This window comes from Grammomys surdaster, unplaced genomic scaffold, assembly GCF_004785775.1.
Source record: "Grammomys surdaster isolate TR1022 unplaced genomic scaffold, NIH_TR_1.0 125750, whole genome shotgun sequence".
Classification (NCBI taxonomy): domain Eukaryota; kingdom Metazoa; phylum Chordata; class Mammalia; order Rodentia; family Muridae; genus Grammomys; species Grammomys surdaster.
This window is the reverse complement of record NW_021620582.1, coordinates 1,703,950-1,726,246: the sequence shown is the minus strand read 5'-3', so window position 1 is coordinate 1,726,246 and position 22,297 is coordinate 1,703,950. Positions and strand designations below refer to the sequence as shown.

General features: G+C 39.1%; 1 gene segment (V, D, J or C); it reads right to left on the bottom strand.

Annotated features, from left to right (window-relative positions):
• Window positions 1-22,297, bottom strand: part of LOC114639722 — a 586,704-nt gene that overhangs the window by 474,216 nt on the left and 90,191 nt on the right. The window contains 2 exon segments of the C gene segment in view: window positions 1,091-1,384; window positions 1,552-1,662. Of these exon segments, the coding sequence occupies window positions 1,091-1,384; window positions 1,552-1,600 (343 nt within the window).

Here is a 22,297-nt window from a genome sequence, read left to right as displayed (position 1 = left end):
CGTTTGTACTGGCTAGCTTTATTTTGAAGTGATGCTGGGGATTGAAGGAAGGAACTCACATTTGCTCATAGGCACTTCGCTCACTGAGCTCATGCTTCCTGTCTTTCAAGGTATCCTATGTACTATCATGTCATTTGATGTAAGGGAACATCTAAGCCTGTGTATTTTTGTCTGGAACAAAATGATAATAAAGGCAAGCAGAGCAAAGCATGTGAGCTGAGGGCAGGTGCAACTCTGGCAAAACAAAGGCAGAGGATACAAGCAGGCAAGGAAGAAGCTAATGAGTAAGGATTAGAAATGCTTTGTATCAAATGTAGTACCTGCCTAATAACTACCTTCATTAGGTATATGTTTTCAAAATAGAACATAAACCAGTACACTGGATGCAGAATAGAAAGCCAGTAAGCAAAGATTTGAGACCCTAGACAGTTGGAGGAGGGGAAACAGTTTTAAGAGAAAGCTGGTTTTACTTTCCTTAATAGTGCAACATAGGCCTAACGAAAAGTTCTAGCCAGAGGACTCCATAGCAACAAAGTGGAGCTATGATGAGCACGATCAGGAGCTCTGAGATGTGGGGTGGATGGTGAATAATTTCAGGAAAATCTCTGGACTATAGCAGCGTCTGTAGCCTGATGGCCACTAGCAATCACCTTATTTATAGAAGTCGGAATAACCCTCAGGTGTCCTGCAGACTGTGATAATGGATCTATGGCCTGTACCCTGCATGATGTGCTCTGTCATGTCTTCTGCATTGGCCTGTCCACCTTTAACATGCTAGCAGCCTGAATCAGTTAGGACTTGGGTGTAAAGTGAAACAGTCAGGAATCCCACAAAAACACTCAACTGGAAGCCATGATATATATGCAGAGGACCTAGTGCAGACTTGTGCTGGCCCTGAACATGTACACCTCAGGTAACTTGTTTAAAATGGACGTCCCACATGAATTGTACTGAGGTTTACTGCCAAACCCTCTCCTGTGCTACCACAGCCCCTGCCTCTTCCTGTCTGTGGAGTCTATTCTCAGAACCTCTGTCTCTGGTTGAGGTTTTTGTGGGGCTCTCGTAGATGCCTCAGCCACTGTGCTTTCACTCATAGCACAGAAATATACTGCTGAGTCTTCAATCCGTGTGGCTGTGATGGTGAGTCCGATAGAGCTTTCTGACTTCTGGAAGTTCAGAGAGTAACGGCCCTCTGTTGCATTTTCCTTTTGGTAAGAATCCTGACGAATAAGGAAAACCATTTCCCCACTTGCTGTTTGCTTGTACCAGAATAAGTAATAGGAACTTTCCCGGGTTTCATACACACAGCCCATTGTCACATTCTTCTTCTCCATCGCAGAAATTGAAGTCTGCGTCTGCGTTACCTTCTGGGCCATGCTCGTTGCTGGTGGAAAAAGCACAGAGATATCAGTCTTTTTAACTATAACAATGGGAGCCTAAAGGATCAAGTAGCTTGTGAGCCAGACCAATGATGTCTCCCTTCTGAGCCTCAGCAAAGAGCAATGACCTTCAGGAATAAGGGCCTGATCCTATGCTGGGGAACATCCTTACCAAAGCAAATGGAGCTGAAGGCTGCTCCCAGCAGGCTTAGAATCAGCATATTGTTAGCTCTTGTCTTGAGTGAAATTTTCTATTCTATAGTGTTCTCTCTCAACTCAGATCTTAATCTATATTTTGTGCTTAAAAGGAACAAGAAAAGTTACTGGCCTGTGTGGTGCAGCCACCCCTACAGGAAATGCAGCTGACAGTTATGGGGCAGGCTTAATTATGCCCTGTCATAACTTCCTGTATGGATGTGGGAGAACGCTAGACTGTCTTGAAGACCTGTTGATCTTATTATAATGGTCTGGAAACCATCATAAGAAGATGGACTAATTTTCAAATCATTCAGATAGCTAAAGCAGGACATGAAATTTATTATGAAATATGGTAATATGTGGATGACCTAGCCATGTTGCTTCTGGTCTTATAAATTCATCTTTTTTTCCCCTAGAGGAAAACAAAATGTTGACAATTTAACAAGAATGCAAAACTTCATCTCCGTCTTTCTTCCTAAAATTCTAATTAAGGAATTTGGCAAATTTCATATGAGAAATAGGTTATTCTTAATGAAATATTTTATATGTCTCCTGAGTAACAAAAATCTGTCATATGTGTCATGTCAAATAACAAAAGGAAAACACAGACATGCACACACATATGCATGCACCTGTCTGTCTATCTACATGTATATGTGTGTTTCATACTTACAAGAATGAACAAAAATAAATTCACAAAATTTTTATTGAATAAGAAGATGGCATGGCTTTCTAACAAGGACTCTTAAAATCTCCATTCCTCATAAGATCAGCACACCAGCCATTTCCCCTGTTCTCTTTTCTGGTGTCTCTGTCTGTAGAATGGTATATTAAAAACCGTTCCACTCTAGTAAAGTGGAAGTATTATATTCTCCCCTAAGATCTGTGACCTCACTAGCTCCAAGTAGTTGACTAAGTTTCTAGTATCAGGCACTATTTCCTCCCTGTTGAGCAGATCTTAAGTCCCATTGAAAATCCTTGGTTACAAGGACAATTTGAATATCACTATTGCAAGATAGGGATAGCTTATCATGCTGTTGCCTGTGCTTCACAGGTGTCATAGTTGGATAAATCTGTTGGTTGCTTCACTCTCTTGGCAGCTTACATAGCACATTCTTGTACCATGAATGGTAGACTGCCAGAATAAGATCTTCACATTAGATCTATTTGAATCTTTGGCGTCCTGTGTCCAAAGTGTGTGATGTCCTCTGCAATAGGGACTTATCTTCTACCCCTGTGAGGTAACTCACAGCAAGAGTAACAGCTGAGAGTCATATTATTGGGTTTGAAGTTAGTCTATGGCTCTTATGTTAGACAAACCAGCATAATTTTAATATACATATGCATATACATATAACACACACATACACACACACAGCCCCTCATCAAATATGCATCTTTTTGCAGTAATGGAGGCTCTTGTAGAGAAACATGACTGACATCAAATCATTTACAAGGTTTTTTTTTAAAAAAAAAAAAACAAAATCTGTCTCATATATTAAGCAAGACAAACACTTCCCTCAGCCTGGGAGCTATGTTTAGAGTCAATGGGGGAAGGGAGATGTGTTTAGAGACACTGATTAAATTTGTATTTACCAACAGCATAGACAGGTACCTCCCCCTTGTGGTTCCTGTCTGTACTGCAGCATGGTTTTCTCTCTGAAAGTGGTAATTTATCCTGGATCATTAAGTTGTAGCTAGGGTAACATTGTGGTCTAGATGGGAATACAAGAATATTACACCAAAAGCTTTCTGCAGAGTTTACCAGGGTATTTCAGGCTGCAAAAGTGGGTATTAGCTTTGTCATCCTTTTGACATGTCAGGGCAAGAGGGCTCCCTATGTTTCCCCAGTCCTTGAATGTAATGTCTATCCTGCCTCTCTTGATAATGTAAACATCTTAGAGCTTACTGTGAAAATGAAAAGGATGTCCTGAGATCTCCTAATGTATGGTCACTGTTTCTCTGGAGCCCAGGTTGTATCTCTTGATTAGATACTTTCATTTGTCACTTGTTTTACCTGTTAACTGTTTCATGATTTTTTTTCTGATTTTTCTTGTTGCAATTTTTAAAATGACAAAAATTCTTTAGTAAACATTCAGCACACAATTTTACTATTTAGAAGAACCACAATATGTCATCTCAGGAAGGTATATATTGTGCCTATAATACTATTGTTTGTCTATTGGATTTCAAGTATATACATATAAATAATGAAAATCTTTCAATGGGAAGAAAATCATGACATTGTTAATGCAAATTCCTTAGAGTTTGCCCTTCTGTAGTAATAACCAAAGCTGTACTCATGCTGTTATGAACTTTACCAACAGACACATCTATGATGTGTAGATTTGTGGAATGTTACCATCCCACTTGTCCTTAGTTTGCTGAAATTAGAAAATAGAAGCCCCAAATCAAGGAGGATGTTCTGTTTTAAGCTAGTCATCCAAGTAATTAGAAATATGATTTTATGTAAAAAATGAGGGAATGGATTATATCAAATTAACAAGGTTTTATATAGAAATCAAAGAATCTGTACAGTGAAGAGACAACCTAAAGAATAGGAGAAATTATTTTCCAACTATTCATCTGTCACAAGATTGATTTGAAAACAATGAAAAAGGAAGTTACACATTTAATATTAGACAAAGATCTGAATGGAACACAAACAGCCAAGAAACAGAAGAGGAATGCTCAGTGTCGCTGGTCATTGGTGGAATGCAAAACAAACCCAGATTAGTCACCAGATCACTCACTGTGTCAATGAGTGCTGATGAGGGTGTATGGGAATAGGATTCAGGAATGCTGACTGGAGGAGGGCGTTAATCAAGAGAGCCACTGCAGGGAGCTTTGTGAAATGCTTCAGAAAATCAAAGGCAAAGCTAGTGCTTCTTTTCCTTTTGGAAATAAACTTAGGGAAGATGAAATTGGCATACCATAGTTATATACACATGCTTATGTGCTTCTAGTCATAGCAGTTTAGATTAGAAGTGTAGGATAACAAAGAAGAATACTACTCAGGAAAGGTAGAATAGAACTGTCATTTTCAGGAAAACTGATGGACCTGGAGGACATGAAGTGAAAAAAGCCAGACACACACTCCTCCCCCTGTGCCAACCTGCAAAAAAAAAAAAAGAAGAAAAAACTAAACTAAACTAAACTAAACTAAAAAATAAGTAAGTAAGTAAATAAATACTAGCCACATAAGTATCCTGTGTTCACCCGAAAGCATAGAGGGCTTGGGAGGTCTGCGTAAAGAAGGGGGAGGAGGTTTGATCAGTGGATGCTGTATGCATGTGAGGGAACATCTCACAGAGCCTTAATAGCACCTAAATTAATATACTATTAAAATAAATGTAATAGGAAAATATTATATGCTTTAGCTATTTTTTTAACTTAACAAAAACTAGTATCACCCAGAAAGAGATAGCCTCAATTGAGAATTTGCTTCCATCAGATTGGTCTTCCAAGAGTGTGTTTTAGTTCTTCTTGAATATTGATTGATACGGGAAGGCTGAGCTCTGTTTGGGGTGCCACCTCTTGGAAGAGCTCCAGGGTTGTATGTAAATGTGATGAATGGGTACTCTTATCAGATGAGAAATAAATTGGCTCTTAAAGAGTGGTCTAGGCAAGGATGGATGGCTGACCTTGTCACCACACACAGAGAATTCCATTCACCTGGATCCTACTTGCTCCTTCCCAGCCCAGGCTCTTTCCTCATGAAGGTTGTGCTGCTATTCTAGTTCATATGTATCCAAACTGACTTCATCTCTTACTATTAAAGGCACTTGTTCTTCTTACATGTCCCCTCCCCATAGCAATTTCAGTATACTTGCTTCTATATAGTATAGAATGTGACAGCAGGGAGCATGCTTCCCTGCTTGGATGGGGAACTGACTTTGTATAATTTTTCATTTTCCTAGTGTGTAAATCAGGGCCTGAAAAACCACAGAACTCTTAAAGGCAGAACCAGATTTAGATATTTGTTTCTTTGCCTTTGAGATTCAAATCTTTGCCTCCCTACTATGCAGTGGCTGCAAGCCCCAGCTGTAAAAAGAGAGGCTTAGGGAAAGTGCTTGGAGGGCTTCTTAGTCTAATGTCTGATACATGCTCACTGTCCTGGAACTGGAGAGATGTAAGAATGATTTTGGCCTCTCAAGGAGCCAACTAGGCCCCAAGGCTGCACAAGGGACAGATGGGACCTTCTCTCATCCTGCACAAAGATACCGTGATTATTAAAAACCTAACCCTGAAGGCTCGTAAGGTTCAATAGTTGTGATTTTACTTGGAGAAATTGGAGAGGTCGCACTAATGGTGAGCTTGAGGACACATGCAGAACAAAGTCTGCTATTTCAGCATCCTGCTGCTCTCTGCCCCAGCTTAAGGAACTAAAAACAGACAAACAGAAATGTCACAATTAAAGAGGTTCTGTTTCCAGTTACCAGCAGACACACTCATTATGGAGTGACATTATCAGTATTTCATGCACTGTTGTGGTCTAGGAAGCAGCTCTTAGGGTTTGTGTCGGGGCTGCAGATGTCTGCTGCACACTGTGCGTCTGTAGCACAGAAGTATACGGCAGTGTCTGTAGTTAGAACAGCAGTGATGGACAGGGAGCTGCTCTGGCTGGAAGCGTCAAGAGTAGTTCTTAGTCTTCCACTGTGCTTCTCTTTCTCATTTGCACGTATTAACATTAGCAGGGCAGGGCTTCCGCCTGAATCCTGTCTGTACCACTGTACAACAGTTGTATAAGTCTTGTAATTGCAGTTCATAGTGACGTTTTCACCCTCCTGGATGCTCAGAGCCTGAAGATTCTCTTCTCCCCATTGGCTATTACCCCCTGCATAGAAACATAGACCAGAGAACAAGAGTTAGTGGATATGTTTTCAAATTGCATATCCAAATGAACACGTCTCAGCCAAGTGACCTCTGAACTCAAGTCTCCTCAATCCTATCACCACAAGCCTCAACTCACAGGCCACTTGAAACCATAGAGTGACCAAAGATACTCCCAGGAATTTGTTCATTCCTCTTGCTTTGTTGATGTCACAGGAAATGCTGTGCTGCACCCTGAAGTGGAGCCTGGTTCCTAGGACAGAAGAGTCCATTCTGGCTGATGAGTTTATATTTATCCTTCCTCCCTCTGATCTCAGGGTTTTTGCCTAGCCAATCAGAGACAGGCTTGGTTAAACACCGGCTCCCCACCCCAACTGCAACCCCTATCTTTATCAGAGAAGCACTGCCACCTGGTGGTAGGCACAGCATCCTGCCATTGGAACCCAAGTGTTCTGGAATGGTGACTCATGCAGAGCTGATTGCAGCAATTTCAAACCTGTTTTACTTTGTCTTCTTCTGACACAGAGTGAGAGGATGTATAGATTCGTTCTGGTAAGAGGTGAGTGGAGAAGAATACCAAATTCCAGAATTTACAGAATACTTCTGAACAGCCCTGATAGTGTTCCTAAGTGTCTTGGTTAAGGTTTTACTGCTGTGAACAGACACCATGATCATGGCATTTCTTATAAGGACAACATTTAATTGGGGCTGGCTTACAAGTTCAGAGGTTCAGTCCATTATCATCAAGGCAGGAGCATGGCAGCATCCAGGCATGACGCAAGAAGAGCTGTTCAGAAGGCGAAGACTGGTTTTCGAAGAGCTAGGATGAGGATCTCAAAGCCCATGCCCACAAACCCACAGCTGATCTGAGAATCAGGATCAACATCTGCATGGTAAGGAACAGCGCAAATCACGGCACAGACCATTCCTAAGAGGATCCACTGGCTCCAGTCTGAGCTGCCGACTCCAAGCAGTGTGTGCAAAGCTGCTCACTAAAGACCTTACGTGTGGCCTCAGTCCACAGTCCTGCCTTCTTTATCTTGGTGAAATTAAAGCTACCCATCCAAGGGAAACTCTTAATTACTATTTCTGATGAAACACCGTAACCAAAACCAACTTGGTAATGAAATGGTTTATTTAACTTACGTATAGTGAATCACAGTCCACTGAGTGAAGCCAAGGCAGGATTCCGACTGGATGGAAACCTAAAGGCAGGAGCTCATACAGAAGCCATGGAGGCATGCTGCTTACTGTGTTCCCTATAACTTCCTCAGCCTGCTTTTTTAATATAGCCCAGTACCACTGACCCAGAGGTATACTGCCCACATGAAGCCAGACCTTCTCATATCAATCACTAACTAAGAAAATGCTCTACAGGCTGGCCTATATGGAGCCAGTTCTTATGAAGAAAATTTCTCAAATGTTGTTCCTACCTCTCAGATAATTCCAACTGTGTCAACTTGACATAAACTTACCCGATTCATTCTCCATTTGCATCTAGGATAAAAAAATGCTTTCATGATGAGAACTAAGTGATGTGTTTATAAAAAGATAAAGAGGGAGGGTAGGTTCTATGGAGGTGTGGTGAGGTATGGGGGAAGCGGGTACCTTGGTGGGCCCATGCCAAGACAACCCTTCCCTCTGAGGGACCAGCCACAGGACGATATAGTACAGAATAGTTTACTCAGGGCATGGGGGAGGGGAGTCAAGGGGGAAGTAGAGGCAGAGAAAGGCAGAGAGAGAGAGAGAGAGAGAGAGAGAGAGAGAGAGAGAGAGAGAGAGAGAGAGAGAGAGTAGAGGCATGTGGAGAGATGGGGGGAAGGGGCAAGGGGACAGAGAGGGAGCAAGAAGGTAAGAGACCAAGAGGGTAAGAGACCAAGAGAGGGAGGAGGGAGCAAGCAGCTCCTTTTATAGTGGGTCAGGGCTACCTGGCTATTGCCAGGTAACTGTGGGGTGGAATTCAGACAGAATGCGAACAGTAAGAACTACACTTTTCTGTGGGTATAAGAACAAATGCTTAAAATTTAGTTAGGAATGGTACTGGTTTAGGGAAGTGGCAGTAGTAGCTTCTCCTCTAGGGTCTATGACCTCACCAAGTAATGAGCTAGGTTCATAGTGTTAGGCATGCATCCCATTCTATTGAGTCTGCCTTAAATTCAATTGTACAGCTTTTGCTTACTCCAAGACATGAGTACCGCTGTTACACTCTTGGGTATATCTTGCTATGTTGGCCGTTGCGGTTTGCAGACTTTACAGCTAGGTAAGACTATTGATTTTCTGCTTTGTCAAGTTGTGCACCTTTGAATACCATGTCTGTTGGTCCTCAGGAAGATTGCAGTTGCAGCTTGATTCTGGTAGATCTTGTGTCCAAAGTACTTTTAGCCATAGGAGCCTATCTTCATTTTCTGCTCTACAACCAAGGGCATTGCTGAATTATATTGTTTTCAGAGCTTCTTCAAAACCCTGACAAACAACTCAAAAGGAAGTTTTCTATGCCTGGTACTGGGGCTTTTTTCAGTCTGTTGCTATTGAGGAGAATATTCTTGTTCTAAGTGGAATAACCTCATTTAAAATTCTCTCTCTCTCTCTCCTTTTCCCTCTCCCTTTCTCTCTTTTCTCTCTCTCTCTCCATCTTCTTCCCCCCCCATGTCTCTGCCTCTGCCTCTGTCTCTGTCTGTTTCTCTGTCTCCATCTCTGTCTCTCTGTCTCTGTCTCTGTGTATGTATATGTGAGTTGTAAATATAATAAGTAATTTTAATTAACCACAGAACAATATGGTTCCTATGGCCTTTTTTGGACATTTTTTGGTGTTATTTATGCCTCCTCTGTTTCTCCCTTTCTCTCACTCAATATCATTCAGCCCCAATTTAAGACACACTCGTTTTTATAATTGTTCCTTTATATTCTCCTCTCTTTCCCTCCCCTGAAACCATATATTTCTGGTTTCTAAGGTTACTCCATGTTGCATAATTACATCTGAAAAATCAGATCTAGAAATCACAAAAGAGAGAAATGCAGCATTTGGTTTTTCTGGGCTTGTGTTAATTCGGTTACTATAATATTTCCAGGTCCATCCATTTTTGTGCAAAGTTCCTGATTTTATTTTTCTTCACAGCTGAATAGTATTCCATAATACATAAGCACCACCTTTTCATTATCCATTCATCAGTTGCAGGACTTTTAGGTCATTTTCATTTTATTGCTATTGTATTAAATAGAGAGAGAAGCGGTGAACATGGCTGAGCAAGTGCCTGCTTTGGCTGTGGTAGAGCTGTATGTCATATGGTAGGTTTATTTATTTACTTATTTAACTATTTATTTATCTATCATTTATTTATTTTTTAGAATTCTTTACACTTAGTTCCTGAGTGGCTGAACCAGTTTACAATCTCACCAACAGTGAATGACGGTTCCTCTTCCCTACACCCTCACCAGAGGTGTTTTCAGGTGTTTTCTTGATCTTAAGCATTCTGACTTAATTTGCATTTCTCTAATTGCTAAGGAGGTTGAGCACTTTTTGAGTGGTTCCCCAGTCATTTTCACTTCCTTTTTAAAAACTCTATTCAGATGGGTAGTCACTTTTTAAATGGGGTTGTTTGTTTTCTTACCTTTTTATTTTCTTAATGTGTGTGTGTGTGTGTGTGTGTGTGTGTTTTGGGAGGTCACACCTCCTAATCCTTATAACCCTTTAAAATAGTGTCACTCCCAGGTGACTATGCATTCTGGGAGGCATCCTTATTCATATCACCACAGTATTTATAGCTGGCAACAATTCTCTCTACCTCTGTACGGGCTTACTTTTCCATCAGTTGACTGTTTCCTTATCTATACAGACGATGTTCAGATCTACGAGGTCCTACTTGCCAGTTATTGGCCTCAATTCTTGAGTTAGTGTTGTCCTATTCAGAAAGTCTTTTCCAATATCTATCTTATAGGATGCTGGATCAGTATAATTCTAGCAGTTTCAGTGTTTCAAGCTTGACAGTGTGGCCTTTGATCCATTTGGAGTTGTTTTTTGTGAGGGTGACAGATCTCGGTCTAATATAATTCTTCTGCGTACAGATGTCCGGTTTTACCAGTACTGCTTGTACATTTCCCCCCCTTCAATGTATGTTTTTGACGTCATCTAAAATCAGGTGGCTACGGTTACAAGTACTCATGTTTGAGTCTTCTGTATTTTTCTGTTGGTCTATATGTCAGCTTTTGTGCCCATACTATGCTGTTTTATTGCTAAATCTCTGTAATATAGCTTGAGGTCTGCTATGCTAATTCTTCCAGCATTTTTAGTTTTGTTCAAGATTGGTCTTATCTTTTGTGACCCTGAATTTTAGCATGTGTTTTTTTCAATTTCTGTGAATAATGTTTTGGAGTTTGACTGGGAGTACATTGAATCTGTAAATTGCTTTTGGAAAGAATGTTCTTGATGAAGTATTGCCTTTATTACTATGTAGTTGCTTTCTTTATCTTTCTGATTACCTTCCATTTGAAGTCTACTTTTTGAGATATGAAACTTGTTAGGCCATGTTTGAAATTAGCATATGTGAAACTTGGCATGCTGATTTTCATCTTTAACACCAGATTCAACACCATCTATGTCTGTGGTGATTTGAATGAGAACAGCCACCATTGATAGGTTCATATGTCTGAATACATTGTTCTCAGTTGGTGGAACTATTTGACGGATTAGGAGGTGTCTTGAGGTTACTATTGCTATGATGAAACACCATGACCAAAAGCAAATTGCGGGGGGGGGGGGGAGTTTATTTGGATTATGATTCCACACCCATAGGCAATCACTGAAGGAAGTGAGGACAGAAACTCAAACAGAGTAGAAACCTGGAAGTCAGAACTGATGCAGAAGCCATGGGGGGGGGTGGTGATTCTTACTTTCTAGTTACACACAGCTTCCTCAGCTTGCTTTCTTAAGGAACGCAGGACTACATAATGGCCTGGGCCCTTCCATATCAATCACTAATTTAAAAAAATACACTATAGGATTGCCTATGGCCCAATCTTATGGAGATATTTCCTCTTTGTGGCTCTCAAGAATCTGATGACTATTTTGCATCAAGTTAACATCAAACTAGTTAACACTGGAGGTGTGGTCATGTGGGAGGAGGTGTATCACGGGGGTGGGAGGTAGACTTTGAGATTTCAAAATACTTGTGGTAATTTGAGCTGGTTTCTGCCTCCTGCTTGTGGGTCGAGTTTCTGCTGCCATGCCGTCATTCTGCCATCATAGATCCTAACCCTCTGCAACCACAAGTTCAATTCAAATATTTATTTTTTTAATAAATTGCCTTGGTTGTGGTGTAACTAATAGATTGACTTGTTTTTGTGAATTGCCTTAACTTTTGCTTACCCATTAATAATCTTATTTTTCTATCAATTTGAAGAAATAACTTTGGCAAGTATATTATATTGGTTGATAGCTATTTCCTTTCAGAGCTTAAAATATATCATTCCATTTTTTTTCTGACTTTTAAGGTTACTTAACAATCAATTTTATGGTATTCTGTTGTTGGTGCCTTTGAATGTGAATCATTATTTTTCCCTTATAGCTTTCTTCAGTAATATTTTAAAAAATAACTTAATTAAAATATAATTATATCATTCTCCCCTCCCTTTTCTTCCTCCAACTAAACCCATGTCATTTCCATCCAACCCATCCATATTTATTCCTCACTCTCTCATAAACTTGTAGTTTCTTTTGCTTTGATTAACACACACACACACACACACACACACACACACACACACACACTCTGCTGAGTCTTTTTTGTTGTTTTATGTATATAAGATTTCAGAGCTGACCACTTTGTGTTTCGGAGGCTCTGAAATTAAGAGGCTTATTCCTGGAAGAGGCTATTTCTTCCTTTCTTGGGAGATATTAGTTACCTGTAGTTCTTTCTCTAGAGTTGGGATTCCATGAAATTTTCTTCTTGTACACTAACATATCTATTGATTTTTTTTGTCATTGTTCAGGTCTTGTTTAGTCAGTCAGCTCTAGGAAACTCAAAGCATATTTCCTGGTCCTCTGGCTTATACCATATTTTTCTGAGGCATAGATTCAGGTTGTATACCTTTGTACTTGGCTCCTCAGGGTCCAATAACTCTGCTTTTATACCAGTAGTGGTTTTCTACAATGGTCTTTACTCATTGTAAAGAGAAAGTTCTTTGATGCAAGGAATGAAAGCTACAGTTATTTGTGGGTATAAGAATACGTTTTAGAATGTAGTTAGGATTTGTGCTGCTATTGTAAAGAAGTGGTAGTGGATTCTCTTCTAAGACCTATGGCCTCATAAGCCTCACAAATTCCTTATACATTTTGTTTCCTTAGTTTATATTTTTGACTTCTTGTCTATGGTATATTTGAGGTTCTCAATCTCTCTCTCTAGATTTGGGGAAAATTCTGCTGCATTTTAATTGAGTAAATTGTCTACTTTTCCAGACTTTATATCACTTCCTTCTTTTTGTCTATTAACTTTTAGGTTTGGTCTATTGAATGTATCACAGACTTCTGGGAAGTTTGGGAATGTAATCATTAATCTTTATTTATAATTTTTGGTTTTCATTACTGTCAAAACTTTGTCATCCAGCTTTGGAAATATTTCCCCTCTCTGGTCTTGTTTGTCAGTGATGTTTGTTATTTGATGTTTGTTATTTGATTGCTATTTGATTGATGCTTGTTATTTGATTGATTGTGCTCTTTACTTTCAGCATGTACATTTGATTCATATTTAAAGTCAATTTTCTTCCTGAAAATTTCTTCCATATTCTTTTAATTCTCCTCTAAGTTACTGAAAATTTTATTTAATTTAATTACTTTCTTGTGTAGTCCCTCAACTGAGTGTCTCTCTTTGTCAATCTTGATACCAGGAGTGAAAGCTACAATTATTTGTATATTAGATATTGGATATAACTTGTATCCTTATACCCACTCACCTTACTCCCATTTTTTTAGGGGTAGGCAGTGTTTTTCTGACATATCCTCTGTCTTACTATCTTGAGGTATGCTATTTAGGAGTTGTGAACTTGGGGAGTTGTCATTCTGGGTGCTTGTCTCATATTTTCTGTTTCTCTTTCTTGTACTTTGTGCATCTGTTATGTTAGATATGTTCTCCAAGCTTTCCCCCTTTTGTTTGTTTTATTCTGTATGAGTTCTCCTGATAAGTTATTTTATCACTTAGGACTTTGCTCCCTATTGCTCTTTAGCAGGGAAAGTGACTGTAGTATCAGAGCTAATGATGTAACTGAGGTCCCAGTATTGACTTAAAGTAGAAGACACTTGCACACTTCCCTTGTACACCCACTAGAGTTCACTGACAATAGCACCAAGCCACTATTTTGGGAAAGCATATTTGAGGTTTTTGAACAAATAATTAATGGGTAAAATGAGTATGGGGTTGCAAAAGTGCAGAAGAAGCATTACATTGTTGTTTTATTTTGTTAGGTTAAGTGCGAATGTTGGCAAATCACACTGCTTCTTCTGAAGTTTCTCCAAGAAGTGAGATTTAGGAAGAAGTGTTGTGTGACACTATTTCTGGTGAGATGGGGACAAACATGCACTCATCCCAGATGGAGAACTAACAGCAGAGTTAAAGAAGGATACCATCAAAGGCCAACTTGATGAACCAAAGAGTTTTATAGGAGTTATTTACATGAATATTAGAGAGGTTACTTGCAGGAATAGAAATGACTCAAAGGCATCTGCATCACCAAAAGTCCACCCAAGCATGGGTGATAGCTCATGAAAGCTGGAAGCCTGGAGTATACTGCATAGCTTGGCAAAACAATCCAGCATCTGGGATAGTGGCTGTTTCAGGTATTTCAATTGGTCTAAGTCTCTTTCCAAGCAGTTCAGCTGGTCTCTGCTTTATCTGAGTAGCTCATCTTATCCAGGAGTGTCTCTTAGCACTTGTTAGTGATTTGCTTATGCATGCTTATAAAGGAAGAAGCCTACTTATAAAAGGAGAAAGTTTGAGGAACTTCCTCAAACTTTTGAGTTGCTTACTTCCTGAGCATAAGAAACTTCCCTTGGGAAAGAATGTTTTGCCTCCACTTAGGGCATCCAATTGTTTTACCTCCCCTATAACATACTATCTTAAAAATACACTATTATCTTAATTAAGCTTATCTTTGACTACATCACTTGTGATGGCTCTGCTTCTTTGAGTGTAACTTTCATGAAGAAATTATTTTATTTGTTAGTTCAGATACTCATACCTGGGTGTGTACTGTTATCTCTAATAGGAAATAAACTGTTTAATTCATTACAGTGTACAATTTTGAGTATAGAAATATTTTTCATAGAGTTTATTTTAACCCATGTTTTGATTTAAAAAATTTAAGACATATTAGAAGAAAAGTTGCACATGATAACCGTTTCCAAATTTTATAGAAGTGCGTTTTACTTAGAAAGAAAGTTCTTATGCAGACTGTTGGTGACAAAGCCATGGTTGGGACCTTCTTGTTCAGGATGTACAGATGTGCTTCTCAGCTGGGCTCTCTGAGATGGATGATGCTTAAGGTCCCAGTTTTTGTTCAGCTTGTACTGTCACTTAAATCACTGTGAGCTGGCTCCCCAAGAGCACAGAAATAGTTTGTTGAATCCTCCACTGCAAGTCTGCGATGATGAGACTGATGGACTGGGCTGACTTCCGGAAGATGACAGAATAGCGGTCACTGCTTTCATTGTGATGAGCAGATGAAATTTGATGAATAAGGAAAATCATGTCTCCTCTAGGAAGTTGTTTGTACCAATAAAGTTGGTAAAAATTCTTACTTGTCTCATAGGAACAGTCCAAGGCGACCTCTGTTCCCCCCTGCTTGTTTATAGCTGGTTGTATTTGAGTTGCTTTTTGGGCTAGAGAGGATTCTCTGGGAACAATTAAAAAACAGAGTTGAACCTGTAATGTTGTTAATAAAACATTGTAGGAATTAGATTAACCTAAGACCCAAAGATACATTCTCTTTGCCTTTTTCAATGCCCGTTCCTCCTCGGGTTTATGAAAAACATATGTTGTAGCAATTCATCCTGCATAATATCCTTAGCTATATGTAAAATATCCATGCCAGAGAAGACCAAGGCCACAAACACACAGAAGAGGCTTCGGGAAGGCATGTGACACATGTCTCTTTGTCTGAGTGTGTCTTTCTGCTCTTCTCAGCTCAGTGTCTAATGTCTGAGTGCCTGGCAGGGTGTATGTGTATTACCTACATTCTTACACCTCACCCTAAGCAGGAAATGAGGTTTTGTATGATCACAAGTTCTAAGTATAAAGAGAAAAAAGGATAACTCATCAAAGACTTTTACTTGTCTCTTTGCCTTTCTTGGCAATTAGAAGAGGCAGCACTTAAAAGGGAACATGAGAAGATCTACACCCACTGAGCAGTGATGCTGAACAGAAATATTTACCCATTGTTAGCATATATTTGTTTTTCTCCATTCAGAATCTAATGTAATTCAATTTTTATAAAACTTCACAAATATTTGTATTTCTCTGTGAAACATTGCTATTGAAAATAATTTTAGCTCCTTCCCCCCCCACAGTGTACTAGAACCTATTTAAATTCTGTAACTAACAAAACTACTTCTAAATCTCATGATTAAAGGCCACCCATCAGCATTTCAGTTGTTCATTGACTTATGTTTTGTGAAGTAATAACAAGAATAAATATTGATTATTAGGAGCAGAGGAGACTTTGTTTCAGTGTCTAAATTGCTTGCTGTATGACATGAGATCCTACACTTAGATTTAGACATTGTGGCATGTACCTGTAATCCCAGCCCTGGGAAGCAGACACAGAAAGGCTTGTGGACTCACTGGTTTGTCAGTCTCGTCTGATCAATGAGCTGTTGATCCAATTCTATGGCTGCTAGCCAGGGACTCTCACTTCCTCCCAGCCACTCTTCCACCCTTTGAAACTTGTAAAATCTCAGCCCAGCCCTTAGGGACTCAAGCCAAAGCCTATAGCCCAGAGGCCCTAAGCCTAGTCACTTGCCTTTCTGAGATCTTCTAGTTGCCTTATAAAGCTTTGAGATACAGCTCCAGTTCACCCTGCCAGAAGGAAGTTGTCTAAAACTATTAGACTTAGCTTCTCTGGGAGACTTAATGGAAGCACTTAGTAGAATGTAGCTGACAAACAGGAGATTTCTGAAGTCCTCAAATAACAGATGAACTGAAGAGATCAACAAGTCAAACCCACTACGAATTAACCCTTTGCTGAACACTGTAAACAACTCTATCGAAAAAGCAAAGATGAACTGAATAAAAAGAAAATAAGGAGCAGACCCTGCCCTTTGCCAGCTACAGCTAGGCAGGGCAGTGCTGGAGAGCTCTTCCTGGTGGTGGGTATGCAGGAAAGCCAGTGTGCTGACCAACTCAGCTAGTTCCCAGGCCCAGATCCAGGGCTTTGAGTTGTCCCACCTCAGTATCTATCCTATGTATGAACTGCTGGAGCATGTAAAAGAGCCAGTCCTGTAGATCCAAAGCTGCAGGATCATCATGACACAAGGCAACAACAGGATTTCTAAGAGGAGACCCCATGAGGATCCAGTATTGATAGTGTAGCAGAAGCCAGAGGCATGGGAACTTACCAATGACTCATTGAAATGAACATTTGCACGTAGCGATGCGAGGACAAAAGGGTATACTGTGTGACATTCTATAGCTTCCACGATGAAATTTTAGTTTATTTTTGGGGGGAGGTTGCAAGGGCAGAGGGCAGATACAAAAGGATGGGGAGATAAATGGGATTAGGTTCCATGATGGAAAGTTCACAGTCAATAAAAAGTTTTAAAAAGATTAAAAAAAATAACGTCTTTGTCAACTATTAGATGGGTGTAGGTATACACATTCATGTTTGCTAATGTTTGGGTCATTTATTTTATTCCATTGGTCTGTATGTTTGTTTTTGTGCCAATACCTTGGTTGCCTCTCAGTGGTTGACTGTAGCCTCATATTCCTGAAGACACATCACGCTTATGTCACAGGATGCAGCTAACTTGAGGTGAATCTGACTTGCAAACCTTTTTCTTATGACCTAGCTTTCATGGTTCCAGAAAAAAATGGATAAACTGCCAGAGAAGGGACACAAGGAAGTGTGTATCCTACCTGGCTGCAATGCCTGTGAACCGTAATGACCAGCATGGCAAGGGATCCATAAAGTGCAATAAGTGGCACTCACATGAAGACGGTAACCAACAGCTGTCTAGCTGGACGTATGGCTCACCCAACAGGAGGAATATTTTGTCTGGTACAGAAAATTATCTAATCAGCTTCTAGGGGCTGGAGAAGTCATGGACTTTAGAAAAAATCTACTATATTACTACCAGCATATTGCTGGGCAAGTGAATTACTACATTCTAAATCTTATCTTTACACCCACAGATAAGTGTAGCTACTGTCCTTCATCAAAGAAGTCTCACTTAACAGCAAGTAGAGACCACCATGACCTAAAGCAACACCTAGATACAATGTAGAGGTCATAGGAGTTCTATCTGATAACTTCATACTCTAGTCCTTTTAACAGGCTTTCATCTTTCCCAAGTATTTTGTATTGAAGATTTTTCTGACGTAAGCACTGTTCTAGTTAAGAAATCCCTTTCCTTTTAAGGGAATCGTTAACACAGTTTTCATGGAAATGTGTATTAGTATACATACAAGAATAACATTATGAGGTTCTTCAAGGAATAAACAAATAATTACATGCATATTTACATAAACAAATAATAACAGACAACTTCTAGTGATGCAGCCTTACTACTCGTGAGCATTTATCCAATGAAGTTGAGGTCACTATACAAAAGAGATACCTATATGTGCATGTTTATTACAGCAGCATTCATGGATGCTGAGTGCAGAACCTCCTAGGTACCATCTGACAACAGACCGAGAAAATATTATACATGAAATAGCATAGTAATGTTCAACCATAAAGACAAATGAAATTATGACATTTGTGGGGAAATGGATGGCATTAAAGGATATGATGTTAAACAAAATAAGACTAAGTCATGTGAAAAAACTAGAAAACAAAACAAAATAGAAGTAAGGTGATCAGAAAACAGAAGTGAGACAATTAGGGAAGGAGGGAGAGTCCAGGGACAGGGAAGAGAGGAGAGAGCAGAGAGGATGACGGTAAGATGAGGAAATCATCATCCATGCAAGCATTGAAATGTCACAGCAAATCCCACTAATTTGTACATTTGTATGCTGATAATTATCATAAGTATATGATTAAGAAAAGAATCAATTAAAATATTTCTCTGCTAATCCTATTTTATTTTTTGCCCACTTCCTCAATACTATCAAATTATATCATGAGACAGTTGGGCATGCCAATATTAATGATATTATAGTCAAAGAAGATAAAGAATTCTCTGAATCCATGATATTAGTAAGACCTATTAATAAAATTTATTAAGGATACACAATGAAGATGATATCCTATTACCAGCTAAACTCATGGATCGGAAAAAAAGCAGTATCTGGTTTCCTTGTCTTAAGGGAGCTTCAATTTCATGTGTGTTCATATTTTACACAATCTTACAAAAAGACATAAGGAAATTAAATTAATGCCAATTTTATTACATTTCTATCAAAAATAGAGATTGGGTTAAGTAAATATATCTGAGAATTTGCATGTGAAAAAGAAATTAGACAATATTGGAATGTGCTACTCTGGAGGAGCTTTTATCTTCAAATGAATAAGAGAGGATTGAAAACACCTTGTAGCTTATACTGAACACGAGGTTGCTGCTGCCCAGTAATGCAGCTTTTATTTTTTTAACTATTCTCACCCTCAGTTTTAATAAATACTTCTTTTTTTGTAAATAGTATGGTGAATAAAACAAATACTATGAAAAATTGGTTTAGCTTGACATATTTATACTAGCAAGGTATAGAAAGAGGTAAAAATGTTCCTCCAGTCAACAACCTCTGTGTTATAAACATTAGGAGTTAAAATAACATAAAGGATGTGCACAACACACACAGGTCTTTTACTGGATATGTGAGGTCATCACAAGTCCAATCAAAGAAAAACAGCATCACTGTCCTACAGCAGACAATGGTCCACATTCCTCAACGTCTCTAAGCATGGGCTGTCGATATAGCTCAGTTAATAGAGTACATGCGTGTGGCCCTGGGTTTGTTTTCTTCTACCCTACAAACTGGTCATGGTGCACTCACCTATAATTCCAGCATTTCTGAGATGGAGGCAGGATAACCAGGGACTCAAGATCATCCTCAGTTATGTAACAAGGGGGAGGTCAGCCTGGGATACAAGCAGTCCTGTCTTTAAAAACAAATAAACGAACAGAAAGACAAGCAAACGATAAAATACAAAGAGGTTACATTTCTGTGTCTAGGGTCTTGCAGTTGCTCTTTACATGTTGATTTTTTTTCTTTTTCATTTACTCCAACACACACCACATCCACCACCTGTGAGGGATCCATACCATGATATCAATGGAATGGCTCAAATCATAAATAGTTCTGAACCTCCCACACACTCATCTCCTCAGTACCAACATAATATGTCAGAAGAGCTTCACTGCTTCAACAGAAGCAAGCACATGTGGCTTGTCTTTGGCATATCTAAATTGCAGCAGTACACATACCTCTTAGCCAGCCATTTTGATGGCTGCTCAGTCAGTGTTAAATGGGCATAGGGCATGGACAGCAGAGAAATGCCAGGCTGAGACAACTTATAATGTAAATTCCACAAAATAAGAGTAAAGACCACTGACCCAAATTTTTGGTCAAATTAAGTAAGCTTTATTTTCTGTCACAAGGAGATATCATCCTAAAGAGGGATTTGATAAAATAGCTTTGAAATAGAAAAAAGCGGGGTTTACATAGCTCCCACAAATGCAAGGTTAGAGCGTTTCCAAGGGTTTTGGTTTTGTAGAAACTCAGCAGACCACTTCAAAATTATTTGGCAGAACATTGTATCTTATTAGAGTACAGGTCAAGGTGTGGAACATGTCAAATTCCAGAAAATGGGTCAAGCTATGGTCAAACGTAAGTTATACAGAAAACAGAAATGAACATATTTTGACCTTGTAATAAATGGCTTCTAATCTTACAATGGAGTCAGACTGGCCCATAAATATCATAAGTGGAACCGAGAAGACTGAGAAATTGAAATAAATGAGTTGCTTATTTATAAAGTTTAAATTTATAAGGCTATAGAAAGTTGAGGGATGAAGAGGAATTTCTGTGTGTGTAACAAGTGTGAAACTGCCTACTCCACGGGCAGTGCTTGAGTGCCTTTTATGAAAGGCACAGTTCTAAACTTCAACTTAGACCCAGTACTCAAGAAGAAAAAAATGAAGATTACTAATTACACCCATGTTTCTAGACAAGATAACAAAGGAAAGGGTTTGACACAGCTTTCTGTTCCAGTAAGAGAACATCCTGATAGAGTTGTCCAAACTTGCTTCAAACCATGAGTAGATTTCCTAGTGCAATAGATGCATATTGTAATTTTGGACACAGTTTGTATCAATGTGATTGAAGAGTACACCAAATGTGGGTGACAAGAATAGAAATGTATATTAGAAAGGTTAATGTAGCCTGGGGCTTGAAGGACAGCATGCACCTTCAAAGTGTTCACTTCAAATGTCCTACCTATCAACTCTAAGAGCTTTGGGTAAACAGATACAATATAGGTAGATAGCTAGAACAATAAATTTATTTGATCTCTAATTAAACTTAAGCAAGGTGGGAAATAAAAACTTATTATTTAGTAATTATCTCTTTCTTACTGCTGAATGTGTAGAAGACAAAGTTCACCTGCTTTGATACAGCACTGTCCCTCTGTGGCCAAATATGGAGCTCTTCACTCAACAGTTTCTCAAGCTTCCTAAGTTTCTGTGAATAAACCCCTAATAAGTGAGTCTTCCTCTGGCACCAATGTTCCTTCCAATGGGAAAGATTGTCCTTATGGAGGGCAGCTATAGCATACTTTCTGTCCTGTACTGAGGAATACCTCAGGGGAATCTGGAGTACTTGCTTAGGATACTAGACACACCTAGGATGAGCCATGCCTCTGCATTGTGACATACATACCACACCCGAGGTCTTCGCAGAGCACACTGTGGGCCTCAGGCTCTATTAATGCCTGTGCCTCCTTCCAGTCCTTCTATGTTAAAGTCAAGTCAGCATGAGCCCTTCACACTCACAAGAACATGGTTCTATATAGACTTTACATTTGGATAATTGTTCAACACTCTTCACAGCACTGAATGCAGTCATTGTATTACAGAAAGTCAAAATAAAAGACATGGCTAGAATTGATAAAAGTCATAATTTGTTGACCCTGATATACAGTACCTTTTCATGTAGTTATTAGTTAGCCACATCCATTCTGCTAAAACATTTTATCCTTTTCCAAAGTGGGTTCTTCTTTCTCTTTCATTGACTTAGATCTTTGTAAAGTTTTGTTAAAGCTACATTTCCAGTTCTTTCTTCTGTTTGCTTGTTTGTCATTTTATTTTCTTAAAGATCCCATCCTTCTACCGAGAAATTTTCAAACCAATACTAACTAAAGTTAAAGAAATGCCAGTAAATAGAAAGATAACTAACAATAATAGTATTAATTTCCTCCAAAGTCTACTAAAAATTCAATGAAATATCTTTAAAACTCCCACATATTTTTTTTTTATGAGAAAATGGTGAAGTAGAGACTTCTGGATAAGAAGATAGCCTAGAGGATGTGTTGGTGTGAGCTAGCAAAACAAACTCACATTTAACAAAATATAGAATTTATTCTAAAGACTAAATCAGAGGAAGAGTTTCAGAAACCTACAAAGGAATTAAAAGGATTGAGAGAGAGAGAGAGAGAGAGAGAGAGAGAGAGAGAGAGAGAGAGAGAGA